Source organism: Hermetia illucens, chromosome 6 (genome assembly GCF_905115235.1).
Source record: "Hermetia illucens chromosome 6, iHerIll2.2.curated.20191125, whole genome shotgun sequence".
Classification (NCBI taxonomy): domain Eukaryota; kingdom Metazoa; phylum Arthropoda; class Insecta; order Diptera; family Stratiomyidae; genus Hermetia; species Hermetia illucens.
This window is the reverse complement of record NC_051854.1, coordinates 56,297,700-56,321,681: the sequence shown is the minus strand read 5'-3', so window position 1 is coordinate 56,321,681 and position 23,982 is coordinate 56,297,700. Positions and strand designations below refer to the sequence as shown.

Here is a 23,982-nt window from a genome sequence, read left to right as displayed (position 1 = left end):
TAAAAAAAAACTACCGAATGAATCCCAATTATCCTCCCTTCTGAATAAGTCGTGAAAATTTCAAAGAATTTCGCTGGATTTTCAACATGCAGTTTCGACAAAAACGCATTTAAAAAGTACAATGCGATTTGTACCTATAAAATCTTAACTGACCATTAATCTGCTATACCTGGTCCATTAACCTTAGGTTTCATCAAGAAACACATGTACAGCCTTGGCTTCAATTCTTGTCCTTTTAGTGAAGTCATTCGAACGTCATTCGGGCCGATAAATACCCGCTTTACTACGCGTTCGACATAAATCTGGCATGCGACTTATTACGTGTTTAACACTATAATTCCCGAAAGACTCCGAATATCAAAAATCACTTTGCCCATATATTCTACACTATGTCTAGATACAATTAATGCCAAAAAAATTCGATTCCTCGGATCCGACACACGGGATTTTCTACTTCTCTTTCTCTACCGATCGGATGCTGAAGTGTCAGGATACTTCCATGCATCCAAGGCTATTTGCTTCATATTCCATAATCTGTGCAAAAAAACACTTTCGAAGCCAAAAGCGTAACGGAATACTCATAATTTCCACCTGAGATAATCGACCACTAACCACATAATATTAAACTAAAAACCTATCATATCGGAATCAAACTCGTCCGTATTCATTTTCATTTTCAATATATTTTAATTTTGATTCAAAATATTTCTATAAAATGCTGTTATAAATCGATAACGGTTTCAATCGATTTTTCTTTCACATTAACTTCTGAACAAAATGCTTGGGAAAAGACAATTACGCGATTTCAACGAAATAAAAAATTAAAGAAAAGAAACCTCAAAATAAATTAGAAAAAAAAAATTACTTTTAATTTTTTAATTTATAAAAGATAGCATTCTATATTAATTAATTAATATTATATAAAATTTTCATTTAAATCTTCTTCAATCTTACGTTCCCTAAACGTAAAATTATAACGCCAAAATTAGAAGAAGGTAATCCATCTTTTGATTGTAGTCAAAAGGGTGCAGTTCAGATAATTTTCGCTAATTAATTTTGCTTGGTTTGTTTTCTTGTCTACAATACTATAAACGCCTAGTCGTGGCTTGTTTTCATCTAGGATTTTTCTCTTTTCGACAGCTCAATAATTTATGATAAGTCTACCTCCGAGACAGGTAAAACAACGTGAGTTTCGGCATATTTAAAAATAAAGGAAGGGCTACAATTTGCGATCTCATTTAAAAATCTTTATTTGTTGAATTTTCTATATAAATAACTAAGCTAATTATTTTCAAGTTTTTTTCTGATTTTTGTTTCCAAGGGCTTTCTCTCTTTTTCTTTTCAAATATATATATATATCCTAATTTTTCTGTTTTTATGTTACGCTCCATTTGCATTTTGTTTTCGGCTCTCTTCTATAATTTGTTAAATTTATGGTTAATATTTTAATAAACTAATTTAGATGTTTAAGTTCTTTTTATTTAATCTATTTGCTTCTGCAGTAATAATTTAAATTGATTTCTTTTCAAAAATTTTACAATTTGCTGTTATAAATATGTTTTTTGCGTTCTTTTCGATACTCAACGAACGATGTCCGTTAAATACAAATCTAATCAAATCATAGTTAAAAACGGAAGAATATTGGAAAGACAGGAGATGTCGTATTGCGAATGACAACAATGGATGACTGTGTGTAAAGGACGTTGATAATGGATTGGATGAACATAGAAAGTTACAATTCAAACAGGGAGCAGAGATTCGAGGAAGAAATCAACAAGATCCAATTTGAATTCCTCTTAACAATTACTAGAACTTAAAGGCAATAACTCATTAGCCGCGACTCTACATCAGCTTTTTCTCTTCGGACGCTCACGATATATACTTACTACATATCACCCATACAGGAGATCTTTTAACAACTAACGCACGCAAACATCTTATTGTTAGTGCTCCATCCGCGAGGCTAAAAACGAAGAAAAAAACAATTTAGATTGTAATCCAACTCAACGGAAAGCCGTAAATGAGAATTGAAATCAGATACTTACGTGATGGACTTCTATGTGTAGGTTCATTCGGTGTGAAATTTAAAAAGTCCCAAATAAGAATGGTGTCGTCATGAGAACTGCTAACAATTTGAAATTCATCGAATTGTAGACGGAATACACGACCGGTATGCTCCTGTTGCAAATGGGACTCATATAATTACGGAAACAAGAGAATGCCATTGTGGACGCATTGATCCAGAACGGATTTGATACTCACCACTAGTGTTTTAAGGCAAAGGGTATTCGATTGAGCTCTAGGATCCAAGGCAGCAACCAAATCCCATACTTTGATCTTGCCATCATATGCACCACTTACAATACGTTTTGAATCAAATCGAATGCAACGTACTAGCTCCTCATGTCCCTCAAGGACTCGTAGGCAGGCCCCGCATTCAATATCCCATAGTCTGAAAAGAAATGGCAAGATATTGATTAAATAATTTGCATTTGATAAGTAAATTGTAAGGCGTTTAAATTTAAGGGGTTACACGACGGTAGAAATTTAAAAAAATCGTTTTTTTTATTGGCTAAAAAATTCGTTTGAACTCTCCAGAATAACAGACAGACGATTTTATATCTGTCAAAAAACGTGTTCTTTTAAATTTCAAGCTCTTTCTCGATCCCTTCCGACTGTCCCGAAACGACTACCTGGGGTAAATACGACACCTGTTCGTCGAGTACAACATTATGTCTAACCATTCAATTTATAACTTCTCTAATTCACTAATAGATGTTGAACATTTTCAAGCATGTTGAACACAATAAACGTTAGTACAGCGCCCTTTGATATTAAAGTAAAAGGGCCATTTTGCATGGATGCTATTCGAAATCACGATTTTCTTTTTCTTCTTTATTTCTTTAGAGAAAATTGTTGACATTTAAGTAAAATCGAAATACTGTAAAGCTTGTGAGCACTGGAAAAATAAATTAGATACTGCTGGGTATGAAAAATGCCTCGAAACTCATGTTGACCACTGTCAGTCAAACCATAAAGGCTGGTCGGGTAAAATGGGGGTACATGCTGTCATAGAGATGTTTCAACATTCACAGACTTAAATACATAAATTTTATGGGTGATAGTGACACTAAACATTTCAAGGAGACATTGGATGGAGGAAAAGATAAATTAACTATGAAATCAATTGACCAGCGAACAATTTATTATGACTTGCCCATTCGACAGAATTCTCCTTGGGAAATATGAGAAATGAAATATGGGCGACATTACTTCATAAAATGTCAACTGACGAAAATCCACAGCACGGATGATGCTCAGAGTCTTGGTGCGAATGGGAGAATTTGTAATTTCTGTCCATAAGTAAACATTCAAAGCAATTTCTTCTGGAGAGATGTCAGATGTAAATGCACCGTGCGCTCCCTGTACAGAGATGAAGCTTCTGAGCAGCTAGCCGATACCCTGTCTCAATATAGGGCTGATGTAAAAGCGTTACAGGAGATGCGTTGGACAGGGGCCGGTTTCCTGGAGGAGAGCCGCTACACCATATATTATAGTGACCATCTAGTAAACCATGTGCTCAGAGTAGGTTTCGTAGTCAGCCAAAAAATGAAACCTGCTGTTATCGGCTTTCAAGACATAAGCGAACGGCTATGCACTCTGCGCTTGCGAGGCAAGTTTAGAAATATAAGCCCCGTTAACGTTCACCCCCCTACAGAGTCGGAGAAGGATACCTTCTACGAGGCAGTAGAACGAACCCTCGAAGTCCCAGATATGATATCAAAATCATACTTGGGGATTTTAATAGCCAAGTAGGGGAGGAGCCCGTATTCAGGCGATACGCTGGCTCCCATGGCTTACACCAAAATACAAATGATAACGGACTGCGGAATATTCATTTAGCAGTGTCACACGAAATGGTTGTTGGAAGTACCTGGTTTGAGCGGAAAACGGTCCACAAACATACGTGGGCCTCTCCAGACGGGACCACTTTCAACCAAATTGACCACGTGTTGATCGAACGCCGCCACCTCTCAGCCTTGATGAATGTCAGAACATATAGGGGGGCCAATATAGACTCGGATCACTATCTTGTTCGCATGGTGTTCCGCGCTCGAATAACAACACCACTCAGAAGCCCCTCTGACAATCAGGTGAGATTTAACACTGAAGCCATCCACAACACAGCCCTCCGCGACGCCTATAGGAGGGAAATGGATGCCGCAATAACCGCAGTCAACAGAGAACCTGGAGATGAAGCATCAACAAATGATCTTCACAACCACCTGAAGAACGTTATCATTGATATGGATACAAATATACTTGGGCCCAGCCGCAAAAGAAATCGGAACGGCTGGTTTGACGATGAATGTAAGCTAGCAACGGAACGGAAGAATGCTGCATACCGAGTAATCTTGCATTCTCAAAGAACGCGGGTACCCGCAGAGACTTATCACGAACTCCGTCGAGAGGAGAAGCGACTTCACAGACGTAAGAACGGGTACACCAGCAACACCATAGACACGATGATCAGGAGACACACACGTAGGTTAGAACGTATAATCTACACTGTATATCCAACAATCGGCCTCTACTGCCCAAAAACGATCAAGTGTCACCTTCTCAAATCTGTCCACGCACATAAAACGGACATTGAAAAGGTTTGACATACAGCTGGTAGGATCAAGTCGTATCTACCAGTTAAAATCCCAGCTGGCTATTGAAAAGGACCGAAAAACGGTAGGTGAGATGAGCGGCATATAAAAAATCGTTTGCTCAGATTGCCCGATGGTGTATATCGGACAAACGAAAAGACTGGTAACTACCAGATTTAGGGAACATACTAAGGAGGTAGAGTTGGCTGTCAAGTACTCCCGAAAACCTAGAAAATCCATGGTGGAATGCGGCCATAAAATAAGCACCGATGATTTGAAAGTTTTAAAACATGTAAAGAAAATTAACCAGCTAGACGCCTATGAAAGCTTGTTCATTAGCAAACAACCGGTAGACTCTAGGTTGAATTCAGATCTAGGTAACTGCTATTCCCCATTGTTTAAAAAACTTTTTAAAAAAACTAATTAAATAAAGCTCTTCTCATTCCAGGATAGATAAATTAGCCATTAGAATGTAATTAAATATTTATTCTTTTACAGGACCTACATATCAGTTTTTTTAAATTCTAATTTAGCCATAATTATAATGGTATAGTATCCAGTATAGATTTAGACTAGTATAAATACAAATAATAAGCTTACTGATGAGCAGACTTGTTAGCACTGATGAAGGGAATAAGTGGTTCCCGAAATATCGGTATTTGCAAGAAAAAATATACATATATATAATATAAATATATAATATAAAAATATAATATAATTACAGACCGTGCAATTCATCGGCCAAAACATCATAAGTCGCCAGGAGCCGATGGAATTACAGCCGAATTGGTTAAATATGGAGGCGACCAGTTGCACCAAGTGGTTCATCAACTTGTGCTTAAGGTATGGGACAGCGAATCAATGCCTGACAATTGGCAACGAGGCATTATCTGTCTCATACATAAAAAGGGAAATATCACACAGTGTAGCACTTATAGAGGTATTACGTTGCTGAGTACCATCTATAAGATATTTTCCGCCGGATAGCCCCATACGCCCAGAACATCATTGGCCTATACCAAACAGGCTTCGCTCCAACCAACCAATAACATCAAACCGCACTTATCAAACGGGAAGAATGAAGATAGGAGAATACAACTTTGAGACCGTTGATAATTTCTTCTATCTAGAGTCGAAAATCACAACCGATAACAGCTACGATGATGAAATGCGTGCATGGTTGTTGTCAGCCAACAGAGCCTATTTCAGCTTACAAAAACTGTTCCTCTCGAAACGTCTCATCATAGGGTCAAAGCTCTTACTGTACAAGACAATGATCTTGCCAGTCCTCATGTACTACTCGGAGACTTGGGTTCTTAGCAAGAAGAATTGCGAACTCTTGGTCGCGTTCGAGAGAAGAATCCTCCGAAGAATTTTTGGCCCCCTACATGGGGATGGACGATTCCAAAGCCTACATAACGACGACGGTTGTGGATAAAATCCGGCTCAATAGATTACGGTGGGCGGATCTTTCAATCCGTATGGATGAGGATGATCCCACCCGGAAAGTCTATAAGGGCAATATCTATGGTAAAAAAAGAAGACGAGGCAGACCCTGCCTAAGATGGAGCGATGGCATAGGTCAGGGCGCCAGACAGCTTTTAGGGATATCGAATTGGTGGACCGCGGTGCAAACCCGGGATGTCTAGAGTTCCTTATTAAGGCAGGCCTAGACCGGATACCGTTGATGATGATGATGAAGAAAGAATTCCACACTCATTAGGCTTAAATAGGTTGACTAAAATCAACGTACGAGGCCAGGTCGCTCTTGGCATATTCAATATCTCCAACGGGTGCAGTGATGCAATAGAAGGAAAGAGTTAATTGCTTCTGAAAATTAGTGTGGTCCACTATCAAGTGGATGGAGGATTCAGGACCATTCAATCTGCAAACCAAAAACATCTAATACAACTTATTTTCGTTGCATCAGTAATGTTGAAATAATGAAGTCCATCAATACTTCTCTTTTTGTCAGCTGGATTAAAAGCTTTGTCGGTTAATATATTGATTTTTACCGTACAGAAACATCATCTTTTTCGGTTGTAAGGCAGTTTTGGGAGTGAAAATTATAGGAAACAGAGTACGTCCAGATTGTGCAAAATTTTCTTCATAGAATTTTTGCGATTGGCCTTCATGACATTTTCTGATTTACTAAGTGTGTTCAAATCTCAAAAAATATATCGAGGCAAGGTAGCAATGCAAAAGGAAGGTCCCATGCTACCCCCTTTTGGCCAGCGCTAAGGCAAGGAATAACAAAGAAATCATAATCACGAGAGCCGGATTATGATTATAATCACGAAATCATGAAATTCACAATTATAATCACGTAATAATGATAATGATTTTGCCCAACTCTTACTCAATAATTATTATATATCAAATACAGAAAACAGACATTTCATACTTGAAGCGCCGAGATTCCGGTTATCGACTTGTTTGATAAAAGTGGCACCCGCTTTAGTACGAGAGTAAATTTTATCATTACCGAATTCTTTCGCTTATAAAAACAACGTTCCCATATCTTGCTATTTGACACTATTATTATCAAATATGATAAATGATCGCAATCTCTTTTGATTATGTTTGTGAATCTCCACTTAGAGATTTAATAGTAGATAAGATTAATAGGATGAACCACATTTCCAAACAGTAAGGCCATAATTTGTTCTATTCCGATGACAGGATAGGTTTACTGTACTATTCCTAGTATGACAATTTACGCTTTTTAAAGACAGAGAGCACGCAGGCTCTGAGTTTAGGAAGAATCGACAAAGGTGTCCTTCCTCTCTTAGTATTGGCTATGGATACGCAGAACTCAAGAACAAGAATTAAACAATTTAATTCAAATAGCAATGCCTATGCTAGAACCTTTCTTGAGGAATAATAACGTTACCGTCTAGAGCTGCTACTAAATGACACACTCAACGACAGAAAGAAGTATTTTTTTAAACGGGTTTTGTAAAGTATCTTGTTTGTAGAAAACATATCAAATCATTGTAAAAAACATCCGGTTACAACAACCAAAATGGCAGCATCATTCGAAAGTGTCTCTTGAAAAAACCACCACGCCCTTGCCATCAAGCTAGGGTTTGTAGCACATTATGAGCAACCATATTCGAGAAAAAAACTGTAATTTAAAAAAATGTGGAGAAAACTATTTTGGGGGTATAGTGTAATAGAAATTGACGGGACCACCAAAGAAATGCCAAAAAGTTCGAGTTAGAGAACAATTCGAATTAGAGAAATTTGACTGTACATACGTTTTGATCTTTTGGAGGAATTGCGTTGTGCAACATATTCTGGCAACTTACGTCATTATTCACAACGTGGTTGCAACTAATTAAACCAAATGCAGTCAGTGGGGCAATTTTAAGTAAAATTGCTAAATATCAGGCAGACAAATGCCTGTAGGTATACCAGACAAATATTTCTATTGTCTCAGACAACAGACAGACATATGTGGGGGTTTGAGTTAGACTTGGCACTAACGAAATACGCATATGTATGTTTCGAAAACGGGAATTACAGCTCACAATACATATATGTATGTGAACGCATATTTATCCGCATCTCACTTCGCCATTTCAAATTACTGCGAACACGCTCGTCGATACATAGGTATAGATATGCCTCCATTCTGAAAGCAAACAAGCTGTTTGTTATTTGCAATTTCTAGGTGCATACATATCTACGCGTGTTCGAAACAGACCCAAATCGTGGATTAAGATGCGCATAAACGTATGCAAAACTGTGTGTTGTGAAACAGATGCATATATGTGTGTGTGATTGTATATAGGTACGTATCTACTATGTGAGACGTGAAATACACTCCAGATGGGAAGATTTCTCTGATTCAGGCAGAGACATCTGTTCGTCTATTGCCCGAGGCCAGACGCAGATATTTGTCTGTCTGATATCTGAGACAAACACAAACATTTATCTCGCATAGACTGCCTAAGACACAAATCTCTTTAGTTGAAAAATTAACTAGTCAATAAGTATGATGAATCGTAATGCACAAACGGCATTGCTCATGATTTCATATGATTGCACAATTATGATTACGGTGATAACGATAGCGCAATTACATGATTACAATCGTAATCATGACCTGTGATTATGATTAAAATCACGTAATCATGTAATTATTCACACTTCGCGATTAGAGAAACAGTGGATTTCTGCAGCTTCAACCACTTTGTCATTGGTCGCATATTGTTCGAACGCAGCGCCTGCCGGTTTCAAGTAACCAGTAAACATGCAGCCAGACTGACCAGATTTAGGGGCCGATATACGTAACAAGAGCGGCTTCAAAAGGGATGATGATCGCTTGCCTTCGTTTATGTGTTGCGTCTACTACTTTTCAGAGTGTTTGAGAGCCAATTAAGTTCAAGGCCACCTGTCGTTCGACGATGAGAGAACTGGACATCCTGAATAGTCTACCCGAGAACATTAATTTGCATTGGGCCGCCATTAAAAATGTTTTAGTGAGGTGGACGGCCACGCCCTGAAGGAACGCCACAAACACTTAATTGATCGTTGCAAGTGGTAGCGAGCATGGTACATTCTTCTGATATTGTGAGAAATTCTGAGGAGTTCAGGGCAGTGTGCACCGTGACAAACGAAATTAATTCTGCGCTATACAGCAAAGTAGAAGCTGGCACAAAAGATAACGATCTGAGAATCGTATACCGCATCATTTACGATCATGAGCAGTTGAAGAAGTACAAAATGAACTTCAGCACGTATTCCATCGTTCGAAATTTCGCCTCTCATAGATGAGGTCGCTAGTCACCATGACACGCGAATATGAACTGCTACTTAGTCCTAAATCGTGAAAGGCAGCATTTCATTCATTCATTTGGAAGTAGCGCATGGAAAATTATAGTTCCATCGGCGAAAAACTTCGTCGGTGCATTGGCCTTATACCCGCCTCAAAAGGCAAAAGTGGCAATGGATAAGCCACACGTTAAGAAAGGGCGACAACCCCATTATTGGTTATGCCATGCCCATTTAAGGGTATATGGCGACCATATATGTCCCCAGTTGTTTCCGCTCCGCCTTCAAAATGAAAATCTAAATTTAGAAATCCCTTCCACTCATTTGAGGATGAAATAACAATTTCGTCCAAAATAAGAGAATATATATGCATGCATTCAGTGGTTTACCCTAAGCTATATGCTGCTCTCAAAAGGCACTCCCAAGTTTCGCCCATCCCAGAATTGCAACACCAAAACCGTCTGCAGGGGACTGATATTGTCTCTGATACTTTCACGATAGGTCAGCAGTCAATATATGTATACTTAAAAATATTTGACTGCGACTTAATTCATTCATTACATTCTTAGTAAACATAATCGACCTAGTCTTCCATTCAGCATGAATGTCCCAACTGGATATTTTTTATATGGATAATTCCAAATGCTGTGCTCACGAATTCGCCAATTATTAAATAAATCACAGCGTCCGCAAAGATTCCTCAACATCCAGGAGCCATAACAAAGTATTCATTATAAGAAGCCAAAACCTGGAAGGTACGAACTCTCTGTGGACAGCGGCTAAAACATATTACTTCAATTGATTTCCTCCCCGACAATATAAATCTACCTTGTTTCTAACATGTGACAAATCCAATCAATCAACTACGGATTGATTCTATATTGTCTTGCCACAGTTTACAAATAATTGTTGTTGAAAGCTCCTTTGATATCCATGAATATGTGAATATTTCCTTATCAATTTCAGCTATAACTTCATAGAGTCATGTTCTCTTATATTTGCCTTTCGGATTGTCATGTTGCTTGTAATAAACGCCAATTTTAAATATTCGTATCTCTGACCGATCTGTCAGTCCAAGTAATCCTTTTAAGAGAAAGGAAATTGGGCTGATTGACCGGAAAATGTTCGTTTTGGAATGAATACTAAATTCATATCACGATACTATGTTGATATAGAAGTATACGCTAAGCAAGCTCACATACATTCTTACATCCTAATATCCAAGTTTCGGACATCTATCCCCTCTATTTCTAGGTCAGGAAAGATATCTGAGCCCGATGAAATTTACTTTCAGTAATTCTTGGCTTGCAAAATTTTGTCATTGGATTGGGTTATCCCAAGCAAGCCAAGGGCTATCCCCAGCAAGCCAAGAACAAGCTTCTTGTGTCCGGACAGCTGAGTGGTTAGAGTACAAGGTTGTCGTATGGAACGTCGGATATCAGTCAACTCAGCTGTGAATGAGTGACTGAATCAAATCAGGGTAATAATCTCGGGCGAGCGCAATGCTGACCACATTGCCTCCTACAGTGTACTGTAGTGTATCGTTACGGTCTTGAATAAGTGCTCTAACACACTTCACTATTATTACAAGAACAAGCTTCCGGATTGTAGCCGAAACCAACAAGTAAATATGGCTCTGTAAGCCTGAAAGACCCTCAAATAGATGGTTTGCGACTTGCTTTCTACTTTACACTCTCATATAACCGGGTCCCTGATTACGCTTGCCCGGTAACCACTTCTTATACCTATAGAATAAATCCTATTTCAACATATGTATTTTGCCATCAAAAATTTCCAGCATTCCCTTTTGATAATAGAATAGCGGATTCAAATTAACATTAGTCAACATATGTTATACATGCTATGCTTCTGAACATGCAAATTACATGACCTGCCAAGTAATTGACAATACGAGTATAATTGCTACCAGCCCTCGATTAGGAAAAAAAGGAAATTTGAGGTTTCAAAGTTTACCCCTTTGAGTGTGTAAATGATTTAAATAGAAGCAAGAGTAATATATTATTTGAAATGCAATATACACATACCTTATTGAATTATCAGAACTACCGCTCACGACCAAGCGATCGCGATATTGTAAACAAGCTATGCCACGTTTATGTCCATTCAATGTCCTCACGAATTCACAACTTGATGTGCTCCACACTTTAATAGTTCGATCGCCACTCGCCGAAACAATATATTTCTCGTCGAAATCAACAACATTCACGGCGGCCCGATGTCCAACCAACACTCTACGTAATGTTATCTCCGTCGGCGAGGTCATATCCCAAACGGCTATCGACCGATCCTTCGAGCATGTCACCATCATTCCATTGTTGAAACGAAGATGCAACACTGCCTCACAATGATGAATTAATGTGTTCACCAATTCACCACTATTCACATCCCAAACGCGAACAGTTGCATCACTTGATCCGCTTATTATCACTTTGTCGTCATATTGCAAACATAGTACGGATCCAGTGTGGCCGGTTAATGTCTGTAGAGGAGACATAGATAACGCTGACTGAGTATATATTTCAATAGTTAGAGAATAAGCTGACATACCTTTACACATTGTAAGTCCATACGATTCCAAATCTTTATCGTGTTATCTCTAAGACCCGACACTATTTTTGTGTCGTCATATTGCAAACAGTAAACACCTTTTGAATTTTCCGATCTACAATTAATGCGACGCAGCATATGTCGTCCGTTTCGCCAATTATTTTCTATGCTTTCAATATCCTGCAAAATCAAATCGAATCAGCATAAAAGTCCAAACTAACCAGGAACTAATTTACATTCATTATTTTCGGGAACAACGAACGATAAAACGAATGTGGTCTGTGCGTTGTTCCTGGCCTAGGTTTAAATAAGTATTGTGTCCACCCGCGACGTTCAGCCAATCCACGCCAAAGCGTATCTGTTCGAACTTTTCGTTCGATTAGCTTCTTCCACAGCATTCCTTCCGAGATGACGCGTAGCCATTCTTTCGAAACTAGTTCTGCAGCTTTGAGCGATTCCGCGTCCAAATAGGAAAGTATATTTTCTGCTATATGATCGAGTCCTTTTTCTGTATAACAAAAACAATTCATTTAATTTTCAAGTTCAAATGGGAGGAAAAACTAGTAAATATTACTTGGCAACAATGTGATAAAATCCCGTTGTAGCATTGGTCGAAGATATTCATTTATGTGTCCATGTTGATAGTGGCACATTTTTGATATCAGCTGCTCCACGAACTCCACTTGATCGTCTTCATTCCATTTGGCAAAATATGTTAAGCACTGATCACGTTCAGTCTGGAATGCTGGCGAGGATTCTTTCTTCCGTACTGGATCATATAGCATTGTGGTTGTATACTGCGTGGAGAGAATGAGAATTCACTTCAGTTTCAGTTGAATTTCGGAAAGAATTAAAGTGTAAAATGCACCTGATTCAGAGAAAAATCAAGATTAGCTAACGCTTTCCACAAACTATTATAGAATCCAATTTGAGTTAGAAAATGAGTTAATTTGAACGTCTTTAGCGCAATCAGGACGTTCCACGATGTGGCAATCTATGTTTGGTTCACTCATAAAGAATGGACTCATTATTCGGCTTAAAACCACAACTTTAGCAAGCACGCAAGCAAAATAACGCATAGACGAACAAACATGTCTACTTCATGTTTTCATAACACTAAATGTGAGATAATAAGCGAAGATAATTGCTAACGATTATCAACTATTAGATTTACGTGAACGAAAGCGTTCAATGAACTGTGCACATTATCGAATCGTATCCAATCAAGAGCTGTGTTTTTGAAACCTAATATTTTTAAAAGTATAGCACGTACCATCATAAGAGAGGAGAAATCTGCAAGCTTCGAGGTTAAGAATCCAAGTTCCTGTACATTCAGCATTTTGGAGGAGATAAAATGAGTTCGCCTCAACACCACAATCTCAATCAATTCAATATTTATTGTCATGTTCTTATACATCTTGGCAAATTTTATCACCACAACTGCCGGTCTTATGACTTGTTCTAGTTTTCTGTGTCTTTCGACTCATGCATTTTATGGAGAAATCGAAATTCGAATAGAAAGCAAAATTTGGTAAATTTAGATCATCCACTGTTAACAATTTCTGTGGTTTTTCTTTAGTTTCTTTGTGATAAAGACGAGGAGAGGCACAAAGCCGAAAATAAATATCGAAACCCAGAATTCATTCGGTGCACGAAATTGAGTGATGACTATTCCACCACCTCGTTCATCACTGACTAGACGGAAAATGATAACACGTTTAGAATCTATAAAGTCACTTAAGCCAGAAGCAAAGGTAATGTGTTACTATTTTCGCATTAGGTATGTTGTTGCTACTTCATTCAAGAGTTGAAAACACCGAAATCATATAACTCAACCCGAGGACTATTCCAAACAATGCGAGAATGGAAAAAACGCCTGGGCCATCGCCTCATCGTGCGCGGTAAAGTAAATGAATCTAGCATTGTTATTGTTTTGTACGGTTATATTCTTCCACCTGCGCTTTCCGTATTGAGATATATAGATTTGGCAGATCTAACTCAGAATTTTCCAAACTAATTTCAGATCTTGCCAAATCCATTTCCGAATTTGAAATAGAAAATTCTGATTTTAGAATGGAAAATTTACAATTTGGAAAAGACTGAATTTGGAAAAGTCTGAAATTAGTTTCATTTCATAAGTACCCGAGGAGTCTTGAAAGCCGCGACCCTCCCCGCTGTTCACCTAAAAGACACATTAGAGCATATTAACATGCAGGAAAACCTTTTTAAAGTTGACGTATTACTAGGCCACTACAAGTCCTAGACCATCGCCCCCAATGTTCTAGGCCATCTCCCAGAGACATGTTTTTTGGCCAAATACAGTATTTGTATTGAAATGGAATAGCGTCAAAAACTAGACAAAAATCGAGAGAACATGCACCATGACCTAAACCAACTATCCTCTTGGGAAAACTCAAAAATATTACCGCTAAATTAGTATACAGCAAAGCATTGAATTTGTTAGCAGAGTGAGTTGTTCACACAATCAAAGAATAGAATGAAGCAACAGCGATTACAATTGAAAGACCTCGAATGCCATTTAAAAAAATAGGAATGACTACTGCAAAGTTATAGCAAAACAACCACAAAATCGCCTTCCACGAAATGTAATAATTCCTCGATGTTAATAAACTTTCCTATTAACGAGGTTTTAAATCCTCCTTGTGAGAGTATTTTCCAGTCTGACCACAATAATACGTAAAGCGTTTTATCATGCAACTGCCCGATCAAGAAGTAATATCATTGGAACAACTGAACTCCGCCCTCCTATTAGAAGAGATAACTGCAAGTAGGGGTATACTTCCAAATAACCTCAACGGTTTACATTCCAAAGTAGGGAGGACACCATTCAAGTTATGCTCCCGTGTTAACGGAGACTAAAAAGGCATATCAAGGTGGCTCTCCCCAGCGATCTCGTTTCCCGATTTTCGAGATATGCGACTCCATCGAAATGTGCGGGATAATTCAGCATCCTCAATTTTCTCAGAGTGAAATATACATCACCTTATGTTTGGTGTCAGTCAATTCGGACTAATCAGTCCATTAACCCCCCCAGAGTCACAGGATGTTTTTCGTATAGCAGAAAATTCAAAAATGAGTACTAACAATTTCCTTTACAGAGACACATGGCTGCCTCACCTCTGCTCTGACAGCAACGGGATGGAAAGTGGTTCTCAGGTGCTGTTTGCTCCCTTCCAAGGCGAAACGTCAATTTTTTATAGTTTTGTGTACACAGAAAACCTTATTAAAATCGGTTTACTGTCTTTCTGTCTGTCCGTCACACGCATTTTTCTCATAGACGGTTATAGCGATTGACACCAAATTTGGTAGAAAGGTGGGAACTGTGAACGTGAATTTAAGGGGGGAAGAGGAACAGTTGAGGGAACTATACTGGGCGGGCCTACCAGGGATGGAGCAGTCCAGGGTGCTTATTGGAGGATACGAACCCATGTGCACAAAGGATTGCTCAAACCTCACCAAAAAGAACCTCCGAATCATAGTGGGAATTCTCACTGGTCATTGTTGGCTAAACTATCAACTAGGAAAGCTAGGGATATCTACGGACACTGCCTGTAGGTTTTGTGAGGGGTACGACGAGACCTCTATACACGTCCTGGGACAGTGTCCGGCACTTGTGCAAAGTAGGTCAAGGCATCTGGGAGAACACTTAACACCAGATGCAAAGCTGAAAGATCTGGAAGTAGGAGACATACTAAAGTTCCTGACGGTTATAGACCTGCTTGAGATATTATGATCAATAGGTACGCTATAACCAGTAAAAGGGGCACAATAGTTCTTTAAGGACGCGGTGCGACTTTCCCTTAACAGAATAATTCATAATTCAAAGGGGGGTCACCATACATGCAAAAGAGGGGTGTAAATTTTTTTTCCATCAAATATAGCCATGTGGAATTTCAAATGAAAGGTCTCGGTTAGTACTTTTCGAAGCCGTTCTTGGTTTTGACATTTGTTGAAAGGGATCATTTCTTTAACGGACCCATTCTCAGAAATTAGTAAACCGATTAAAATCTAAAAAAAAATCAAGAGGCTGCCACTGCATGGCGTCTAGGCTCCAAAATACCCTCCATACGGGTACCTGTTCAAATAAAACTAATAATAGTACATTACTGTTATCTTTAATATTTAGCAGGAAACCCCCATTAAGTTCATCCTAGAATCATGAAATTTTGCACCAATGTAGGCTACAGCATAGAGAGTTATAATAGGTCGAAGCTGTCGCTTCTGTGCAAATTCAATACTTTGAATGTCAATATCACTTGAAAGTGGATATTCTCACATAAGATATGCATATATTACATGCTACGTACTAATGAGGGAGATGCACACTAAAACGTCTTTATATAAGAAATACACAAAACCTTTCATACCTGAAGCGTCCATCTTCCGGTTTTGGAGCTTTCAATACTAAACCGTACGAGAATAGCTTAGTAGTTTATCACATAAAGATCCAAGAAAGGAGATGGTTTGGTTGTGACCTTATGGATTAAAGAATTTAAAATGACCTTCATTGTGAACATTGGGTCATGATTATCATACCAATAAATAAACGAATGTGCGTGACACTCAAGATAGCATTAAGATCACTTTATGGGATTTCAATGCAAAAATTGAACAAAAGAGTAACTCACACACTATAACACTAAAATTGACAACGATTAGCGATAAGATTTCTATCAAATTCATTTCGACTTTCTAAAGATATCCCTCCTTGTTTGCGTCTGTATGTGAAGGTCAAAAATAGTCAATTCCAAAAGGAGTTCCAGGGATGCCTTTGAGCATGTTCACAAAATTCCTAGTTCGGTTCTTTGGTTCTAACCGCCAAAATTACCGCCCCTAGGTAATCATTGTACTTACTATTGCAGTGTCTATTCAACACCGGATGTTCGGGGCGCACGCTCACATTTTTGGCAAAGCTCCATGAATATCCAAAACCGCAAACAGAACTATTTAGTTGGGTCCTATTATATCGCGTATTAGAGATTAGTCAGTTTCGGTTGATCGTCCTACTCGGTAAACATTTTCGAATGAATAAAAGAGGCTAGAATGTTAGTTCTAATACACGTTAGTTGTCCAGCATCTTCTGTTTTCGAAACCAATGATGTTAGCAAATTAGATCAATCTTGTATTGATTTTTTATTTTCGAATACTGCCCAAACGACAAGTAATTCACGATTTCCACACAAACTCAGGCCTAAAACAGCAAGAGTTTCCTTGGTTCTGGACTAAACTGCAAGCCGTCTATATTGGTTGAATTTGGGTTCAAGCACATAACAGAGGGGTCCGTGGACCAGAAACCGAAAAGATGGTTTCTTTGGTCCAATCCAGTCGCCATCAAGTGGATGGCGGACTCAGGAGTCCCTCATATCCAAAATTTTTTTAGATCAGCTTCGGACGGCTTACTACTAGAAATTACTAGGCGGTTTTCAACTTCATTATAATTCATACTGACATGTTATGAATTATATATAAAGAGGCAAATAACACCCAGTAACCACTTCGGTCATGCTGCTCCCAGGGCAAAGGCAGGGTCTGATGAGTTGCCTCTGCCCTGGATGAAATCGCAAGTCGTCTATATAGAAAGAAAACCTCATCCTCACGATTTTCAATTAACACTTGAGTATATCGCTAAAAGGATCACGGTCCACTATCTGCATACTGTATATTCATCGTCCAATCAAATGATGAGGTACCGATATTAGAACGGACGAGCGATGGGTAAAATAAGCATTTCTCAACCTGAAGTCCGCAGTAAAAATGATTGATGAGAGTTTATGAAAAAACAAAATTTATGGCTCAAATACGACGTCGAATACTTCACCGCATGCACCTCATACAAGTATTAGCACGAAATGGACCAGAGTGAAGAATCCAGTGCAACCATGACCTGCACAATACCTTCCCAGCTGCACCGATTTTAAGGAAATTGCCTAAACAGTGGTGACTTCGTCACCAAGTGCGATCGTTGGATCGAGACTGTTGGAGCAATTGAAGGACCAAATCGTAATTGAAAAGTGAATGAAAATCGATCGAGAAAATATTTTTAGGTGGGTGATCTTTCTGTTTTTTAAGACAAAAAAAACTTATTTTATACCCAAAAATTGTAATTTTAACGCCACATTATCTAAATTGTAAAGTTAAAAATAATTACCAACATTGAAAAGACCATTAAAGTTCTATGCAGCAATGCCCAAGACCAAAAGTGGATGTTACACGGGTGGCGCAAGTGACGTTTTCACGAAACTCAAAGGGCTGCGAACTCGAAAGGACACAATGAGAGCAAACGATTCTTTCGGATTTGAATCAGGAGGGCATCCTAAAAAGACTACCATCTCAAAATAGACATACGCCGACATTCTAGAGCTAATAGACTTTGGAGAAAACATTAGTTGAAGCAAACCTTTGCAAATTAGAAATTTTGCCAAGAAATTTAAAAGATCGTCCGACAAAATACATGGCTGAACCTCTCCTTTGCAAGGTGAAAAAGGCCTTAGGAAAATAGACTGAAATATAGACAAAAATGCAGTGGATCGCCATATAATACATAGACATTGACGGGGGTAGAACAAAAGAAGATATATCCACAAAGTGCAGGCAGGAACGGTAGGAAAGGTGAAAACAGACGGGGTCATTTTAAAAGTTTTAAAGATTAGGTGCTCCTCAAAAGCTGCTTCAGATGCTTTGAATTTATTCCACTTAAAGGCAACTATGAGGTGACTGCGACGATTCCAAAAGGTGCCAGAAAACGCCGCACATTCAGGATCATCCTGAATGTTAATTTGCAACGAGAAAAGGATATCGACTGTCCACAAGTAGCAGTAAAGATCCAGTATTTCGAAGAACCTTGAACGTGATGAAAAAATGAAATTTATACAAATCAACTTCAAGGACTGGACAAGGATACAAATCAACTTCAAGGACTGCAAAGATGCGCAGGACCAATTCTCACAGACCATCGTAAGAAGTTCGTGGAAGTAGCTATAATTTGGAAGGCCATCGAAGTAGCTATAATTTGGAAGGCCATCGAAGTAGCTATAATTTCTAAGGCCATCGAAGTGGCCATAATTTCCGAACATCATCGTAACAGCGATGAGGTCTGGCCAAATATACAATTGGCAAACCGGGAAGCACACAATATGGAAAAAATCATAGTTTGCGATTTAACCGCTGACATTGCGAATTGGCGAGGTTGAACTATAAACACAAAGGAACGTGTTATTCTCTTTTCACAGAGATAGATTTAATGCTTGTAAACTTATGAAATATACCGAATTTCTGAGGGATGGGTTCCTGCTCAATACATATGTAAGCACCCCATTAGCAAGGTGAATGATCAGGTGTATAAGCACACACAGATTTCAAATCACATAGGGGTTGCTCCATAAAAGAACCAGACACTAGTTTTATATCAAAATCCAATCCACCATCAGAGGGACGGTTAGAGTTTTGCCTATAGAAGGGAATTTGATTGAAGATGCGCCTAGCAGCAAGTACCGTCGCAGCGAAGAAGTCATTTAATTCGTCCAGCTGTCCATTATGTGACTGAGCTTATCTACGGTCATTCCATCGGAAGGATACTTTGGTTCGATACAGATAGAATCCTAAGGAATATAGCGTCGCGGAAAGTCTGTTCTGTGAACCTGGTATAAATACGATTTCCTTCTTTCTGTGATCGAAATGTCGCCTTTGAGAATGATTTAGATATAGCTGTACAGGTTAAAGTGTACGCTAATGAAATCATCAGCGCCATCAAACTTAACCTAGCGGAAAAAAGGAGGTGGGAGGACCAGGACCATTAAGGTTACCAATATGGTTACTCGATTAAGGATGGGCTAAGGAGGGATATTGCAGAGGAGACGCATGCTGCACCCAGTCAGGAGAGGGAAGAAGTGACCGCCTGCCAATGCGGTCCAGACAATGACCAGATACGTACTAGAAGTTTCAGACGGAACCTTTTTTGGATATCAATGGTGACAGAAGAAGGGAGTAACAAAGAAGCATTTTACATAAAATGATATAAAACGAGTCAAATGCTTGATTGCATGTTAAGGGAGTGAAGAGGAGATCCCAAGTGATAGCCACCAGGGCGTCGACGAGCTATGTGCGCATCGAATGCAAGGAGAATGTTGAATATCCAAAGCCACGTAAGGAGTATGTGAAAATTGAAAAATGGAATGCAAAGACAGAACTGAGCGATTTAAATATCTCGGGTCAATGCTGTCAACCAATGGAACCTGGATGACGTGGCGGTCTACAACCGGCGTTTTTTTTATTGACGTATCAATGGACGTCTCAAATCTAAAATTGATCTCAATGTCGTCCGTCCTGTTGTCCTCTATGATTTTGAGTGTCGACCGACTATAAAAGGCAACGAACGGTGTCTTGCGGTGATGGAGACCAAGATGTTGAGTTGGACTAGTGGTGTGGCACGCCTTAATTACATCCGAAATGAGGATATCAGCGATTGATATGGAGTTACACCGATCGTGGAAAAGTTGCGAGAGTAATTGGCGTTAAATCCGGTGATTCGAAGTCCTCACGACTACATCCAGAACAAGCCTTCGATAAAATAAAATGGCGCAACCAATCACGACGACGCGATCCCACCTGTGAACAGGACAAAGGCTAAAGAAAAAGAAGAAGAATGCAAAGACAGGTTATGCGATTTCTGGTGGTTGAATTGAAGGAGGGGCACTGGTATGAAAGTAGGAGTTATCAGGGAAATGAGCATGGAGAGATGAAAATCACCACAAACACAAAAGCGAAGTGGGGGAAAACTACGATAATCTGTCGAAGGAGTCCTCATATAGGTAAGATGAACTTAGACAAGGGAAATAACAAACAAACCTGCTGCGGAATAATTTGTAGTTAATACAGCTATAAAGAAAAATGGAGGAGGAATAGACAAATTCAAAATTTGAAAATGTTATTATCAAAATATTTTTTAGAAATGCAGATGATGTGGTACTGGTAAGCCAGGGCAGATAGATTGAAACGTATAATTGAAGTAAAGGTAAATTAAAAACATTCTAAGCAGATAAACAATTTATTTATATTGGTTGGCAAAGAAGAGGGGTAGCGCGGAAATTTCTGCCTTATTCATACACAAGAGAGACGTCGAAGATTAGCAGATTAATATCTGGAATGTGCCTGCGAAAAAGTAGCAAATACTAGCAAATTGTTGGCGTGAAAAAAATCAAACATGGGACACCAAAAATGTAACCGCAGATGACTCGTAGCTCAAGTGATTCGCTTCGTTCTTTGCCTTCGCTTCGGCTCTAACGTTGGTCTACGTAGAATGGTAAACATAACCTACCGCTTAGCAACGCCTTCAGGACAACCTGTTATGCCGGATCCTTGTTTTTGCCAAACCACAACAATCCATCGAAAATTCCAACGTGTGGATAGTGTTTGGCATATATTTTTTGTAGAATAGTAAGCGCTTGCCGCGATCCGATCGAGTGTCCGTTTTTGTAGAAATCAAAGGGAATTTGCTTGGTTACTCAGAAAACATTAACGCACGCGTAAACGTGTGGATGACAATGTTTGATATGCTAAACGTTTGTGGGGATGTCAAACGTGGGGATCCGGCATTATTGGAGGAGTGTGAGGCGTGCAAAAAGCGACGAGGCATTTAAGGATTATGAAATTTGTTTCACGCAGCTTTAGTCTGGTGATTTTCCAACTGAATATAATTCGCACCAAAATGCCTGAAGATTGCCTTTAATCACACTGCTCCCAGGGCTGAATTGAAGCAGTGTCTGATCTTCAATCTGACATTCAAGGATCATTTAAAAAGTTGGAAACAACGGTGGATCGATTCATAGAACGGACGCTGAACACACTCGGATTCCTGTATCAAGGAATAGTTTAAGCAACAATGCAGCAAAATGAATAATCACTTGCTCACTGTCAAAATTACGCGTAGAGGCGACAAGTCTAGACGATGTTCTGAAAGCCAGCATATGCTAACATAGCTTTATCGGGGGATAATGAAGCCAAACGAAAACTAACGCGTAGTGAATTCCGCAAAAAGGACCAATTCAAGCGGAACTTTGGAGCCCGCAAAGAAACCGCGAGTAGTGAAAAATATGTTTGCTCAAAGCGCAGCCATTCTCGTGAAATAATGTGTCCTGGCCCGCCGAGTAAACGGAAGGAGATAGTGGTGGTGGTTTATGTGAGCGTAATTTTGACAACTAACTACAACTCAGCACAGCAGAGCCTTTCAAATATAATTTCCACCTCCAGCCACGAAAGAAATTGTAGTGATTTAAATACAGTTTTGTTTTACACAAAACTTTAAAGAGGGAAATCTGTGTTTCAAACAATAACAATTCGATAGCTAATAAAAGAATGGCGAAAACAAATGACTGCCTTTCGAGGAACCGCATGCAGGGAAAGAAGACATTGCAAATGTATTCGAGGGAACAGGAATAATGACCGTGATCCTGCATATAAAAGTACACGGTCGTTAGTGAGGATTAATTGGTATGTGACCCGTGAGGATCTCAAGCTGCTCAATCAGGGAATCTCATTAAAGCATTAAATACGGAAACTAACGTGGATGTTCAAGACACACTTAGAAATTTCAATATTCAAGGCGATTAGATATGGACACAATGGAAACCACCTATAAAAACCTCATTTAGCGAGCGCGTTTCTCCATTCCAATGAAACATTTCACGCGATATTCCCTCAACTAATTGCTGCAAGTGTTAAGACACTACCTGAACTCTGACAATGAGCACTAACACCACAAAGAGAGCACTGACCTCGGTCGAATCACATGCCAGTCGCAACGAAAACATTGTGGAAATCAATTCATTGTCATTACCTTATCGTTCGACGCCATCCGAAGGGCACACGCCTCGCATCCAACTCACCCTGTGCCGCCCTGTGTTCTTCCCCTGAACTCGCCGAGGTTCAAGAAGTTTGGTCGTTTCTGGGCAACCACACTGCACTGCATGCGGGAAAGTGCTTAAAGTTTACCCACCAACGGAGGCAGAAGCAGACGGAATCCACTCAACTGAACTATCAGCGGCGCACTACTTTACACAAAGAGGTCTCGTTCCGTGGCAAAGTGATTTGGCACTTGTAACCGAGACCGCGGAACGCAAGACGAGCATTACAAAAGAAATTACTGTTTTCGATGGTCCAGTAATCGGGAAAAAGTGCAGAAAAAATGAGTTACCTTGCAAAATTTGCGACGATCGATGATGCTCGCGTATTGCAGGCATTCCGCCACCGAGTGTGTTATGAGCGCTTTTGAAATCGAATGTAGTTTTGAAATTTGTTCGGATAATAATTGTTATTGTGGCAGGAATTATGATTAAGCCATCGCCTTCGCTCGAGCGCAGGCAACCAGTCAGCCGATGGAGCGCCAGAGGTGGGGCGCTGCGACTGGCAGGCTAACTGGGGCTCAATGACTGCCCGCGGAGTCAAACACGATTGAGCTTGCATTCACATCGCCGTCTCAGCTCAAAGCGGGGCTAAGTACAATAAAATGATTGCGGGCCCCCACACGAACCTCGGTGCAGTCTCAAGACTCGAACACAGGTCTCAGAGCCCCCACAACTTTCCTACAATCACGTAAGCCACTCAACTCGGGAAAACTATTGGGAATCACGCGAACGGATCATCTCCGCTCCATTGTGTTTTGTCTTGGTCGCGCCAGCTCCGCTCTAAAGCGGCAACAAAGTCAAGTCGAGGTTGCTGCAAATGAGTTTCGCAAGTGCAACGCTGCTTACAGGTTTGCCCCGCTCGACCGAGCGCCCGCAGTTGGGGTCGAGCCATGTGATGTCCCAGGTCGAGAGTGAATCAGGCAGTACCGCTATGCCAGCGTGATGTGCACTTTTCTCTGTTTATTCAATTCCTCATAATGTGCCAACCCAACATTCGCTCGTGGAGCTCCAGGCACCCAACAGCACTCCGCAAAGATAATTACCAAGCACGGCTTAACCTA

The 23,982-nt window shown here is 39.6% G+C and overlaps 1 protein-coding gene across 4 annotated transcripts in view; it reads right to left on the bottom strand.

Annotated features, from left to right (window-relative positions):
- Positions 1 to 940: 940 nt before the first annotated feature.
- Positions 941 to 23,982, bottom strand: part of LOC119658628 (F-box/WD repeat-containing protein 11) — a 23,513-nt gene continuing 471 nt past the window's right edge. Inside the window, exons 1-8 of one of the 4 annotated variants that reach the window (XM_038066141.1) lie at positions 23,212 to 23,365; positions 12,577 to 12,799; positions 12,239 to 12,510; positions 12,003 to 12,182; positions 11,480 to 11,934; positions 2,263 to 2,452; positions 2,046 to 2,178; positions 941 to 1,963 (exon numbers count right to left, since the gene is read on the bottom strand). In XM_038066141.1, coding sequence (XP_037922069.1) covers positions 1,944 to 1,963; positions 2,046 to 2,178; positions 2,263 to 2,452; positions 11,480 to 11,934; positions 12,003 to 12,182; positions 12,239 to 12,510; positions 12,577 to 12,787 — 1,461 coding nt within the window. In that variant the 5' untranslated portion in view covers positions 12,788 to 12,799; positions 23,212 to 23,365 and the 3' untranslated portion in view covers positions 941 to 1,943. Of the gene's footprint in view, positions 1,964 to 2,045; positions 2,179 to 2,262; positions 2,453 to 11,479; positions 11,935 to 12,002; positions 12,183 to 12,238; positions 12,511 to 12,576; positions 12,800 to 22,854; positions 23,056 to 23,211; positions 23,366 to 23,982 lie in introns of those variants that run through there. The other 3 variants (XM_038066140.1, XM_038066138.1, XM_038066139.1) reach the window with 3 other exon arrangements.